This window comes from Diabrotica undecimpunctata, unplaced genomic scaffold, assembly GCF_040954645.1.
Source record: "Diabrotica undecimpunctata isolate CICGRU unplaced genomic scaffold, icDiaUnde3 ctg00002344.1, whole genome shotgun sequence".
In the NCBI taxonomy this organism is placed as follows: Eukaryota; Metazoa; Arthropoda; class Insecta; order Coleoptera; family Chrysomelidae; genus Diabrotica; species Diabrotica undecimpunctata.
The window spans coordinates 4770-19397 of record NW_027313512.1 but is presented as its reverse complement, the minus strand read 5'-3'; the positions used below and the strand labels follow the sequence as shown (position 1 = coordinate 19397).

The following is a 14628-nucleotide window of genomic DNA, read 5'->3' as shown; positions in this document are numbered from 1 at the left end:
GCGTTTCACTACGAGACAAGATCCCAAATCGCCAGCTACGACAAAGAACAGGAGTGGCTGATGCAGTAGAGAGAGTAGCAACACTGAAGTGGAACTGGGCAGGTCACGTGGCTCGAATGACAGACAATACATGGACAAAGCGGATACTGGAATGGAGACCAAGATATGATGCCTACCGAAGTAGAGGTCGTCCACCAACACGTTGGACTGACGATCTAAAACGTTGTCATAGGAATTGGATGCAAGAGGCACAAGATCGAAATAGATGGAAAATTATGAGGGAGATCTATGTCCAGCAGTGGATAAGCGAAGATTGAATGATGAAGGAGGACATTCAGGACTGTAAGAAATGTAGAGGGATAAAGTTTATGTCGCACAAAATGAAAATTTGGGAGAGAACTATATAGTGAAGATTAAGTACAGAGACATTGATAGAAGAAGAACAGTAGAGCTTATGCCAGGAAGGAGGACAAGGGGATGCCTTGTTTGCTGAAGAATTGAGAAAGAAATACAGCGAGAAGAAAAGACATTTGGGTATTTATAGATCTTTAGACGGCGGTGTGAAGTGTGGCCTGTAAAGAAAATTTGGGAAAAGAAAATGAAGATAGCTGAAATGAAAATGTTTAGGGTGGATGTTAGATAATACCAGAAGGGACAGGATCAGGAACGACCAGATTAGGGAAAGAGTCGATGTGATTAGACTCTCAAAAAAAGATTCAAGAACAAAGATTGCAATAGTTTAATCATAACAGACGTAGAAATGAAAACGGTAAAATTGCATCTACAATCTCCGTGGGACAAAGGATAGAGCTGTTAGAAGTTTAATGTAAAAAGAGGTAGAGGAAAACCAAGAAGAAAATGGAAAGACTGAGTTTAGTGAAGAAGCTGGGACAAAAATTAATGGCGTCGAGGAGTAAGGAACAGCGATCCCTGAAAAGGAAAGGCGGAGGAAGAAGAAGAAGACATTAATACTGGTCAGTTGTTGATTTCCCTCATTACTGCATATGTAATACTATAAAAGTTTATAAAAATTGTGCCTGGCAAGTAGTATTAGAGTGAGACATGTACCAAAGAATTTATGTCACAAAAAGATTTATGGACAAGAAAATATATCCCAGATGCAAAAGAATTTTTTTGGCACACATTAAGTAATATTTTGAGTAGATAATAGATAAATAATATAAAAAAATATATATAAAAAAAAATATTGATTAACTAAGATATTAAAACAAAAAATATTAAAACAAAACTTCCTACCTCATTTTTGCAATGTGTACTTAAAACACTTCGAGTAGAAAAGAATACTCTAAACTGAATCCTAAGGTTTTGTGAAGCTTTTTAAATAGTCAGCAATAAGCGATTGGGAACGCCTTTTCCTCCGATGGAAATCTATTGTTTTGGACATTTCAATGACATCTTAATAAAGATATTTCTGTTTTTCTCTAATATTAAAATATTCTTTTGTCAGGTTAATTTAGTTTCTGGCATTTACGTCACGAACACGGCAATAACAAAAATCTGAATCCGAGAATAAGTTTAGAAGATCGATTATTTTGTTTTTCGCGGAAATAAGTTCCTTATGTAACATAATTATAACCCAAATGTAAAAGGCGAAATGAAAATTATCTATCAAAAGAATCTGGGAACATAAAATTGGAGTAAATTTCCTGATATCGATAAAATTATAGAATTATAAGATGGTCTTATAGGAGAAAATGGAAATATACTCTCAACTCTCACCGGCACGAAAAACGGGCACCCTTACAATTTTTGACGAAAATGCTCTAATATTTTCTCGATATTCGTTTCTTCATACATCTTTTCTAGTTTTATACTTGATCTTTTCTATCCACATTCTACTCCATAGCTTTTCTCTAAATATTTTCCTGAGGACTTTTTTTTCTCTCGCACTTGGAGTAGACTTGTTCGGATTTGTTAATTGTATGTGTTTCACTGGCATATAATACTATAAGTCTTGTCACTGTCTTATACGAGAATATTCTTATCTTAGCTCTTCTAAAAACTTGTTTACAGCAAAAATACAACGATTACCAGCCATAAGTCTCGCTTGGATTTCTTTTTTATATTTAATCTCCTGGTGAATGTCGCTCCTAGGTATTGGAACCTTTATACTTCTTCGAATTAATATATTTTTCCTTACGTGGTTATTGTTAGATCTGGTTGTCCTTGTATGTATTCTAGTTCTGTCTATTCATTCCATATATTTGGTCTTTTCTCAGATAAAATGGGAAAAGTTAGATAAAAAAAAATAGAAAACTTAGAGATATACAGATTGCTTAAGATAAATGTTGTATTAATGTGTATGATTTTCATAGAGACATTGTAACATCATAGACATATTGTAGCATTTTTAAATTCCTTGGTATATATTGAAATCCCCTCGTATATGTATTAAAACACCGAAATATTATTTCAATCCTCTTTGCGTCGCCGAGTTGATATAAACACATTTTACAGTTTGATTATATATCACAGACGCATATTCTTTGTTATTTTCTTTGATCGTTTTCCGCTTAATATTGCGTTTCAAATAAACATCCATATAGATCGTCGAGAAAGTATTGTGGGGAAGAAAATTACTCACTCCCCGTAAAGCCGCTGTCAATGGCAGTTGATTTCGTTGTAGTCCGAAGTTAGCTTCAAATTCGTAGTTTTTCTGTTTTTTGTTCCTTTTCATGGAAAATGTGTAGCAGTGTGAAGTTTTAAGTGAAGTTATGAAGGTTAGTGAGAATCTTTGAAAATAGAACACGCTGTGGGTGTCGGTGTCCAGAAGGTGGCAAATTTGTTAAAAATAGTAAAATTATACTCGATGTAATGTGTCAGTTTTGAAAGAGCAATCACTGTTTCTAAGTATCTAAGAGATTTGTGTCGTCTACAACAACTGTTAAAAGTTTTTTAAGAAGCAGAGCTTCAAATTTTGCGTAAAGTGCCCCAACTTTCAATCTACATTTTCAGCAGTTTGGGGATGATTTTGTTTGTGTGGCGGTGATTCTAACTACCAGTTCCTAATACCAGAAATTTTAGTGAAACATAGGTAACTGTTGACGTGACAATACGTCATAAATTAGGTTGTGGATCGGAGTCATTCATGAAAAAGTTGTAACGCCCAGCTCACGTCTGTTACGGTGAGTCACCAAAACGAGAGAGAAGGCCCGACGGACGGCGATGCCTTGCGTCTCTCTCCCAACTCAAACATGATCGGTCCGCTGCGCGCGCAGCACTAGAGAATTATGGCGCGTTGAATCGGTGCGTGCTTGTGTCTCTGTCTTTCTCGAGCGTTCTTGGCGTTCAAGACACATTACAGCAGAAACACTTCCTTTCATTTCATATTTCTCCTATCCTCAACAAAATCACTCAAATAGAAATTAGTTAAGAATTATAGTTTATTCGTCTTCCGGGTTTGGACCGTGTCATTTTGTGAGTGACCCAAAAGTGGGTTCATCTCGACGTTTCGCTACAATTGTATGTAGCTTCTTCAGGAGAACAAAAAAAGAAAAACAAGAGACAGGAAGATGGGTAGTTAGCAACGGTAACTCAGTTACTCAACGCAACCAGAGGCGAATACTAACTACCAAGATGGCATTTGGTCACAGTAACTCAACTACTCAACGCAGCCAGAGGTGAAAACCAAATGCCAGGACAGGGATTCACGTCCAACAGCTCAGAACACTAACGCGTCGAGAGGCAGGGAGTGAATCCGACGATTACTCCGCTACCGTTCTATTTATAGTCGCGGTGACCTGTCGTGTCGGGACGTATCGGCACACTCCGTGGCGCGAACGTCAAGAAGCGCGCGCTGGTCAAGCGCTTCTTGACGTTCGCGCCACGGAGTGTGCCGATACGTCCCGACACGACAGGTCACCGCGACTATAAATAGAACGGTAGCGGAGTAATCGTCGGATTCACTCCCTGCCTCTCGACGCGTTAGTGTTCTGAGCTGTTGGACGTGAATCCCTGTCCTGGCATTTGGTTTTCACCTCTGGCTGCGTTGAGTAGTTGAGTTACTGTGACCAAATGCCCATCTTGGTAGTTAGTATTCGCCTCTGGTTGCGTTTGAGTAACTGAGTTACCGTTGCTAACTACCCATCTTCCTGTCTCTTGTTTTTCTTTTTTTTTTTTGTTCTCCTGAAGAAGCTACATACAATTGTAGCGAAACGTCGAGATGAACCCACTTTTGGGTCACTCACAAATGACACGGTCCAAAACCCGGAAGACGAATAAACTATATTCTGACTCTGGCCGTGGAAGCCTACGATTTCATTAGAAATTAGTTAAGTTTAAGTTTACATGTACAATGTTTTAGTAAACAAAATATATTTCTATAGTTAAATTTGTGCAATTCTTATTTTCATTCAATTCCTTGTTCCTATCGTGCAATTTAATAATATTCATATCAATAAATATTCTACCGAGAAAAGACGTTGTCACGTAAAATCTTCGCCCGTAAAACCGACTTTACAGGCAACCGATTTTTTTGTTTAAACTTTTAAAGTAAAGATAGACATTTTTTCATTAATAATTGCTTTCATACAGGTTAAAAAATTTTAATAATTAAAATTGTAGATCTTAGGGTGTGGCCTAACTAGCTGTCATATTAATCGTTCTCCGTTTTAAGATTTAGTATTGACATATGACAGTTAGCACTATTTTTGACATTGGTAAATTACCTAATCGTAATAGAGATTTTGTTTTTAAAATATCGGTTGCCTGTAAAGTCGGTTTTATGGGCGAAGATTTTACGTGACAACGTTTTTTTCTCGGTAGAATATTTATTGATATGAATATTATTAAATTGCACAATAGGAACAAGGATTGATGAAAATAAGAATTGCACAAATTTTAACTATAGAAATATATTTTGTTTACTAAAACATTGTACATGTAAACTTAAACTTAACTAATTTCTATTTGAGTGATTTTGTTTAGCATAGGACGATGATAGGAGAAATATGAAATAAAAGGAAGTGTTTCTGCTGTAATGTGTCTTGAACGCCAAGAACGCTCGAGAAAGACAGAGACACAAGCACGCACCGATTCAACGCGCCTAATTCTCTAGTGCTGCGCGCGCAGACGGACCGATCATGTTTGAGTGGGAGAGAGACGCAAGGCATTCGCCGGTCCGGGGCGCCTCTCTCTCGTTCGGTGACTCATCGAAACAGACGTGAGCGGGCGTTACACTTTTTCATGAATGACTCCGAGCCACAACCTAATTTAAGACGTTGTCACGTCAAAAAGGTTAATCTCTAAGCACAGTTTCGCTTAAAAAGATATTTCTTCATTTGTAATAATTTATTTCTGCTACCCATTAACGTAAGTTTTGTAATATCTCCAATTTTAAGAGTTTGTAAAACTGATAAAACTTAGTGTCTTTCTCTGTTATTTTGTATTTATTTATGCAACTATTAATATAATATTTTTGTACTAATTATTTTTGTAACTACTCTGAGATAGCGCGTCTAAATATTATATTTTTCACTAAACCATTTTGTTTATTTCTTTATAAAAGTTTCTAACCTCTTTTGTGTTTTGTTTGTCCAAAAGGGTAACCTTTTGTTTCATTTTTGGTAGTTACCCCATTTCAGTCCCCTTATCATTGACTTATCAACGACCCAGTTCTCCAAATGTACCCTGAGTGACCGTTCGCAACGTTTCGGTTTGTTTTGCTTGGCCTATCTCCACCCCAATAATTTCTGTCCCCAACTTTCAACCCCCTATAGTAATACCCTATGTGGTAGGCAAAATATTCATTAGAATGTAATACAACATAGACTGATCATTGCAACCAGCCCCGTTCCCCCAATGCGACAGACAAAAATGACGTAAAGCAGTCCCTGCATCTCTTTCTAATGGGCCAGGTAAATCGATCACGTGACGAAAAGGACCAATGGGAAGAATTATAATATAACTGTTAACTGTATTAACTATTTCTTCTCTATATGCATATGCTATGACCGGATCCTAATGTATACAGTAAAGCAGATGCAAAATAAGCAGGAATTAGTTCACAGTCTGGCTACTATAGGTTGCTAACAAACACCTCCCAAAAAAAGGCAGCGCTTAAAGAAAAAGAAGAAAATTCCATAGAATTGACTATTAGTTTAAGAAATCATTAGTAAATTAGCTTAAAGTTGAGTCCATTGGTTAATTAAAAATTCAGATAAAACATTTCTAAGAAAAAAACACTTTTAAAAGAAGTTGTTTATTTTCAATTAATTACAAAAACATTCTATCTAGTAAGTCTCTTCTAAAATTAACAACTATGAAGGTCTCCACATAAAATTTCGTATTACATATTGTCAAATCCAAAAGAATGTGTTCATAGCTAGATTATTTTTTATCTGCAAGTGAGGAAAGGTGGCAACATACATTCGCATTGGACTCTCCTGTTTATATCGTTACTCTTAAAGACAGCCTCCATTATCTCACTTAGTTTATATGTATCCGTTCCAAATTTGCTGGTTAAGACAGCCAGCATTCTCTCACCTAGTTTATATGTATCCGTTCCAAATTTGCAGGTCAAACCTAAAAGAAATATTAAATGAATTACATAATAAACAACAAAATAGATTTTACGAGAAAATAATATAAATGTATATTCTTAAAACTGATATAGACAGATTTAAGCCAAGATTCAACTATTGGTATTATGAACGGATTTAAGACTTATTGTATTTTAGCTTCATTAAAACTAAAACTACGCTTTATTTGGTATTAAACGTAAATAGTAAATTTTCATTAGGTATACAAAAGGCTTACAAAATCGACAAAATGTGAGCAAATGCCATGTCTTGATACGACGTGTGTTATGATTGATTCTGCTACTTTAGTCGCTTCTTGATTAGAAGGGGTGAAATTTCAGGCTAGTTTGAACAATAATTGATTACCACCATTAAGTACTTGTTTCCTCTCTCTGTCATCGGAAATGGATCGAGAATATCCACTACAAATCGTTCTTCAAAGGGCTATCCGTAAAGATATTGTGCCATTTTACTACGTCTTCGTGTTCTAGAACCTTTTCTATCGTTACATAAATTACATTTTTTACAGGAATCTTTTACAACGTCAGCAAGAATTGATCCAGTAAAATCTGTCTCAATCTCTGGCAAGTCTCAATCTGTCTCTGCAAAATCTGTCTCAATCTCTTCTTTTGACTCCAAAATTTTGGGTTAGATAAAAGAAACGAAAGAGGTGATAAACTAGTCTAGTACTGCCAGGAGAAAGAATTAGTCATAACAAATACATACTACGACCTACCCTCACGAAGATTATACACGTGGACTTCTCTAAAAGATAACACCAACAATAAAATCAGAAACCAAATAGATTTTATAACGATTAACAAAAGGTTTCGTAATGGAGTACAAAGTGCAAAAACCTATCCAAGCGCAGATGCAGATACGGACCTTAATCTATTACTAGCAAACGTCAACATTAAACTCAAAAAACCGGAGAAAAAAGTTAAAACCACCAAAAAAAAACATCAAAAACCTAAAAGATAACTAACAACTGCCAACAGCAACTAAACGCATAGATAATGGGCAGATATGAAAAAAGCCATACTAAAAGCGGGAAAATAGGTCCTAGGCGAAGAAGATAAAATCACTAAGAAAGACTGGATGACACCGGAAATAGTTGAGCTAATAACTGAAAAAAGAAAATACAAAAATTAAGATGAAAATAAATATAAAACCATCAAGAATAAAACCAAATATGAAATCAGAAAGGCTAAGGAGGAATGGATGAACAAGAAATGCCAGGAACTGGAAGAACTCAGCAACAAACATGACACCTCAAACTTAAATAAAAAACTCTGAGATAGCGCGTAACACCAGACAAAGAAGAACACTCATAATAAGAGATAATCATGGAGGAATACTTACTGAACAAAGCAAAATAAAGGAAGTAACGGGAACAATATATAATCCATCTGTTCCATGACGAGAGGGAAAATTAACAAGATATAGGTGAAGAAGAACAATACCTACAAATTTTACCCTCAGATGTAAAGAACAAGTTCTACAGTATGCAAAACAAGGAAAAGCACCGGGTCCTTATCAAATTTCAGTAGAACAGTTTAAAGGAAAATCACAAAAAAAAATATGAATATACTTAGAGTCACTCAACACGCCATGGAAAGAGCAATGCTAGGTATATCACTTAGGGACAAGAAAACAAACACATGGATAAGACAGAAAACCAAAGTCACCGATGTGGTGCAAAAATCATTAAAGTTGAAATGGGAATACGCCGGACATGTAGCTAGGAGCGATCTAAACAAATGGCACAGATCAATTTTAACCTGGAGACCATACCAACACAAAAGACCCAGAGGCAGACCTCCTATGAGATGGACAGATGATCTGAAAAGGACTGCCGGGAAAAATTGGCTACAAGTAGCGTACAGTAAAAAACAATGGAAAGGAAGACTTGAAGAGGCTTATGTTCAGATGTGGACGTGAATGGCTAGACGAAGAAAAAGAAGAAGAAGTTTAAAGTCTTAGATGACGGTAAAATAAAGAGCCGAATTCTCAACCTCATATATATGTAGAGGGCAACATCCCGGAGGAATGGTTTAAATCGATATTTTTACCTTTACCAAAAAACAACAATTCCAAATCATGTAATGACTATAGACTGATAAGCCTAATGTGTCACCCTTTAAAGCTTCTCTTGAAAATTGTTCAAAACCGAATTTACAAGAACTGTGAGGAGTAGATAGATCAAACGCAGTTTGGCTTCAGAGGAGGCATGGGTACAAGAGAGGCATTATTTGCGTTGACGGTACTCTTACGCCCATCTTATTCGGTTTGCTTTAATGTAGCGTACTATGTTTTCATCTCCATATACTGTCTGGAGTTCATCATTGTGTCTTCTTCTCAATTCTCCTGTTGTCTCTTCTCTGCAAGGCCCCTCGATAGTCCGCAGTATCTTTCTTTCCTTCTTACGATGCCTATCACTCTGAGATAGCGCGTATCAACATGGCTATCCTAACTTTGCTTGCTGCTATTCTGAATAGTCCGGTTGTTGATGATTTAAACCACTTTCTCAGGTTTTGAAGCCAAGATATTCTTCTGCTCCCTTGTCCTCTCTTTCCAAATACCTTGCCCTAAAGAATGAGTTGCAACAAGCCGTATCTTTGTTCATTCCTCATAACATGGCCAAGATATTCTAGTTTGCGCTCTTTGACGGTGTTAATAATCTCGCATTCCTTGCCTATTCTACGTAGGACCTCAACATTAGTCACACGATCCACCCATGAAATTCTTAAAATACGTCTGTAACACCACATCTCGAATGCCTCGAGTTTTCTTAAAGAAGCTTCGGAAAGTGCCCAGGCCTCTACTCTGTATAATAACGTAGAAAATACATAGCATCTAATGAGAGAGATTATGGTAGTAAGTGGTAAATTGTGACTTCTGAAAAGAGACTTCATTATGAACGCCGATCTCGCTTTTCCTATGCGTTGTTTTATTTCACTGGAGTGATCCCATTGGCTGTTAATGTTGGTACCAAGGTATTTGTAGCTGTCCACTCTTTCTTTCCAGTACCAGTAATTTTGTCGTTTCCCGCTGGTTCGGAGTCCATGTCACGCTTCCATAAGTTATTGTGGGACGATGTACAACTTTAACTGGCTTTATTCTTTGGTTTTTCTTTCCTTGCCTTGGAACGGCTTCTGCAATTATTTTGCAAATTTTCTATTCTTCCGCAATCAAAACATCTTCTATTTCCGTTTTGAGATTTTTGTTGAAGATTTTACAGTATGCCTAATATTTGGGATAAAATCGGTTGTTAGTTATCTGAGGTAGTGCTCAGGTGAGGTAGAATTAATATATAAAAAGCGCGTTATGTATAATTTATTCTTTAGTCTTGATCATTTTGATTTGCTTGATTCTTTAGGATTTGTTAAATAACAGTAAAAACATTCATACCTGTATTTTGGTCCACTTTTGGATTAGCAGCTATTTTTGTTACATTTGAAGCTGAGGAACCTGAAAAACAAAAACATAATTAAAAAAAATCATATATAGGACTTCAGTGCAAAAGAAATATTTAAAACCCAATTATATAATTGAATCGCGTATTTCAGAAACAACACGGCTCAAATATTTTAATTTTATACCTTCTTCTTCAGGTTCCTTCTCCTATCGGAGGTTGGAAATCATCATCGCTATTTTAATTTTATTCGCCGCGCTTCTGAATAATTCTAATGAGCTGCAACCGAACCACTCTCTCTAATTTCTTAGCCAGGATATTTTGCGTCGTCCTGGGTTTCTCTTCCCTTGTATCTTCCCTTGCATAATTAATCTAAGTAATACGTACTTCTTGCCCCTCATTATATGACCCAGATATTGAATCTTTCTAATTTTAACAGTTTTTATGACTTCACATTCTTTCTTTATTCTTTGTAACACCTCTATATTAGTTACTTTTTCAGTCCACGATATTCTGTGGATTCTCCTGTAGCACCGCATCACAAAGGAGTTTAATTTTTTGATTTCAGACCGTTTTATTGTCCACGCTTCCATGCCGTATAGTAAAGCAGAAAAAACGTAACAACGTAGCATTCTTGTGCGGATCTCTAGATTAAGGTTACGGTTGCAAAGTAAGTTCTTCAATTTTATGAACGTGTTTCTTGCCATTTCTATTCTAGATCTGATTTCTTTTGTTTGATCTCCATCTTCGGTTAGCCACGTTCCTAAATATTTATATGTTGTTACTCTTTCGATCGTTGTATTATTGATGATCAGGTTATCTACATTTTGTGGTTATTTTGAGAATATCATTGATTTTGTTTTCTTGAGATTCATTTGCAGTCCGTACCTTTCACATGAATTGTACCTATACATGTTGTATTATGTACTGTAGATTTTCCATGTCACTTGCAAATATGACCATATCGTCCGCATATCTAATATTATTAATGCTATTTCCGTTGACCAAAATACCTTCCACAATATCCAGTAAAGCTTCTTGAAATATCACTTCACTGTAGACGCTGAATAAGAGTGGTGAAAGTATGCACCCTTGTCGAACTCCTCTAAGTATACTTACTTTCTCTGTCAGTTCTCCTTCGACTCTTATTCTTGCTTTCTGATTTTGATACAGATTCGATATAATTTGTAGATCTCTACTATCTATGTTTTTGGTTCTAAGAATACTTAAAAGCTTTTCATGTTGAACTCTGTCAAAAGCTTTTTTAAAGTCTTTGAAGCAAGCATATATGTCCTGATTCATATCCAGACATCGTTGTGTCAGAACATTGACTCCGAATAATGCTTCTCTAGTTCCTAGACCCTTTCTAAAACCCATCTGTGTATACCAGGGAAATGAAAAAAGTCAGTCGATGTTACCTAAGCTAAAACCATTATATTTTATCAAAAAACTGAAAAAAAACGGCTAGTTATAAACTGTGGTAAAAGTTTTTTAGTTCATTTATTTATTACACATAGTTTTTAAACAATTCAATTTGTTTATCCCAAATCTGCGCGAAAATTAACACTTTTTGCAACACTAAGGGACAGAAAATAATAAAATTAGAAGGATTCTACGACGCTTACTTGAAAGAAGAATAGTTATTATATCGAACAGAATCTTTTAAAATACAGCCTTGGCAAAGCTTTAAACGTAAAGAATTATTGAACGAATCTTAGAGAAATACCAACGGAAATGTAAACTTAAAGCAATAAAATACATCTTAAGTTAGCTAACTTGTTTCAATTTAATAAAAAAATTATATTTTAAATTAAATTTTTCTTTAAATGTGTGCTAACATGTAATTTATTCTGTTTGGACTCTTTCTAGTCCAAACATGGAACAAGAAATGTTTATTTTTTAATTCCAAAAACGTAAAAAAGTATATTTTGATTGTTGTGTAAAGCATTTAGCCCACTTCTCTTTAATATAATAATGGACGAAATAATACAAGCAGTACGTAAAGGTCATGGTTACAGAATGGGGAACAAAGAAATCTAAATATTATGGTATGCACACGACGCCGCATTAATCACCGAGACAGAAGACGAGCTCCAAAGATTAACACACATCTTCAATACAACAGCCAAATAATACAATATGATAATATCAGCAGAAAGAACCAAATGTATGACAACATCTAAATACCCATAACGATGTAAAATCGAAATTGATGGGAAAATAACAAAGCAGGAAGCAAGGTTTAGATATCTGGGAATAGATATAACTAGTTACGTAGATGTTGAAGAAGTACGACTACAAAGCTTGAAAGAAAATAAAGCGGCGGGATCTCTTAATGACACAATCTGGAAAAACAAACACCAAGACAAGACACAAAAACAAGGATCTATAAAGCAGCAATTAGACCTATATTAACATACACGGCGAAGACAAGAGCTAACACATCTAAACTGAGACGACTACTAGAAACAACAGAGACCAATATAGAAGAGATAAATGGATGTGTGACAAAACGGAAACGGAAGGAGTGAAACGAACACATTAGTAGAATGACAGAGGATAGGATAGTACGAATAGCACGATATAAATCACCAAATGGACGAAGAAGTATTGGCAGACCAAGAAAAAGATGGTGCGATAATTTAAACAATTTAGGAGGCTAATATCGAAGAAAATACAGGCTTTAAAGCCTACATACAAGAAGGAAGAAGAAAAATAAGAAATATAAAAATAATGTAATACAATCTAAAAAGTCAATATACTTACCCTGACAAATCCATGAATCAGGACAACAAAGCGGTTTGTCATTATCGTATAAAGGAGCGCAGTTATTCTTGATTTCATCGCTATTATGAACCTGCACTAAACACGACCTTCTCTGGCAAAACTCCGGAGTGTATTTGCCAACGAAACCTTTTCCGCATACACAACTTAGACAAGTATTTTGTGGGTAGAATTCCTCGCCTTCCATGACAGTTGCTCCATCGACTTTGCATTCAGCCGGATTGTCTTTTCTAGCTGCAAAAATTCAACATGTGGTTAAATAGTGATTATAAGATACATTCAATTTCGCTCTCAACCCTTATATACTTACCACACATAGTTCCTACAGAGCAACATTCTCCAAGTTTGTACTTTAGATAGCAATCGCTTCTCATAGGACGCGGTGCTTCGTTTTCAGGGCAGTCCAATTCAGCACATTCGAACGAGTGACTGTAAAAGAAATCCAAATATATATATATATATATATATATATATATATTATATATATATATATACATATATATATATATATATATATATATATATATATATATATATATATATATTGTTATGATATGTAAAATCAAGAAAATATTGGTTTGTTTAAAATATTTCAAAGTTCAACAAAAAATTAAAATAATTCAGAAAGTATAACCAACAAACATTTCTAAGAAGGAAAGTTATTAAATTCTTGGATTATCTGTACTAAACAAAAAGTAAGCTTTACATAAATTATTTCTTTGTAATACTTCAGTTGACCCGCATAAGTTTAAGTGAAACAAAAGACAAATTGAAACGGGTTTTTACAAATACATTAGTGCAGTGATTAAAGACAATAGAAGATATTTTATAAAGAGGTTTTTGTTAGTTTTAAGAATTATAGAAAATAATATTTGTAAATAAGTTTTAGGAAATTTTATAATTATAGGTAAAAATTTGTTTGTTATCGAAATGAAAAAATGGGGAATTGTGACGAGTTTTGATTGGCGGAGATTGAAAAAGGTGGGATAAGGAAAGTTTAGCTAGATTGAGGAGAGAGAAAATATAGGGAGTTGGTTTCCAAGTCTTCAAGAAAGAACAGTGTTTGTTCTCTGTCGGTTCCCGAAATGTAGCAAGCAGTAGTGTTGAATGTTAGTGAGTTTTTGTGGAGTTAGTGTATCTGACAGAAGCTGAAACAACAAAATATTGTAAGTCATATTTTTCTACTTATATTCCAAGAGTCACTGTTCAGGCCAACGAGAGATTCAGTTTATCGTAAAGAGAAGATATTCCAAGAGTCAATTTTTCACTCGGGCCAACGAGAGATTCAGTTTATCGAGAGGAGAAAGGCTATCATAATTTGAATGATTTGTGCTTTTGAAGGAGATCATTAAGGACGATATACTTGCAACAATCTGATGTAAGATTGCTGATTACATAGGGAGCGGTTGAGAGGAGATAATATAATCTACAAGGAACAAGGATTTGGACCACTCATCATCAGAGAGAGATAATTTTGTTTTCTGCAGTTTTTTTTCTTTTATTGATAACACAATTTTTACACGTAATTTAGAAAGGATATAAATATTTGGATCAGGAGAGTTAGAATAGTTTGGGATTTTGAGATTTCAATTAATATTGTTTGTACCATTAATTTTTGATTGTTCACGTACGGAGAACAAAATTTTGAGAATCCTTATATGAGATTTGTTTATTGAAAACTTTTGAGTGTGAATTATTTCATTATTTTTATTTCAATATATAGTGTTAGATCATATGTGTTTTTTATTGTTCCGGTATTCTCTGGACCTTACCTTTCACATGTAATAGCATAGATATTGAAGCACGAATTTAACCCTGAGATAAAAGAATTAAAATTGTGATAGAGTAATAATCATATCATTTAAATAATTTTAATTAATCAAAAAAATT

General features: G+C 34.9%; 1 protein-coding gene across 1 annotated transcript; it reads right to left on the bottom strand.

Annotated features, from left to right (window-relative positions):
* Positions 1 to 6204: 6204 nt before the first annotated feature.
* LOC140431954 (uncharacterized) lies at positions 6205 to 13167 on the bottom strand (the record flags this gene model as incomplete). The annotated part of the gene is made up of 4 exons (XM_072519820.1): positions 6205 to 6543; positions 9951 to 10010; positions 12721 to 12972; positions 13049 to 13167. Coding segments are annotated over 4 exons (619 nt in total), but the record flags the coding sequence as incomplete, so codon positions are not given.
* Between the last annotated feature and the right edge of the window lie 1461 nt (positions 13168 to 14628).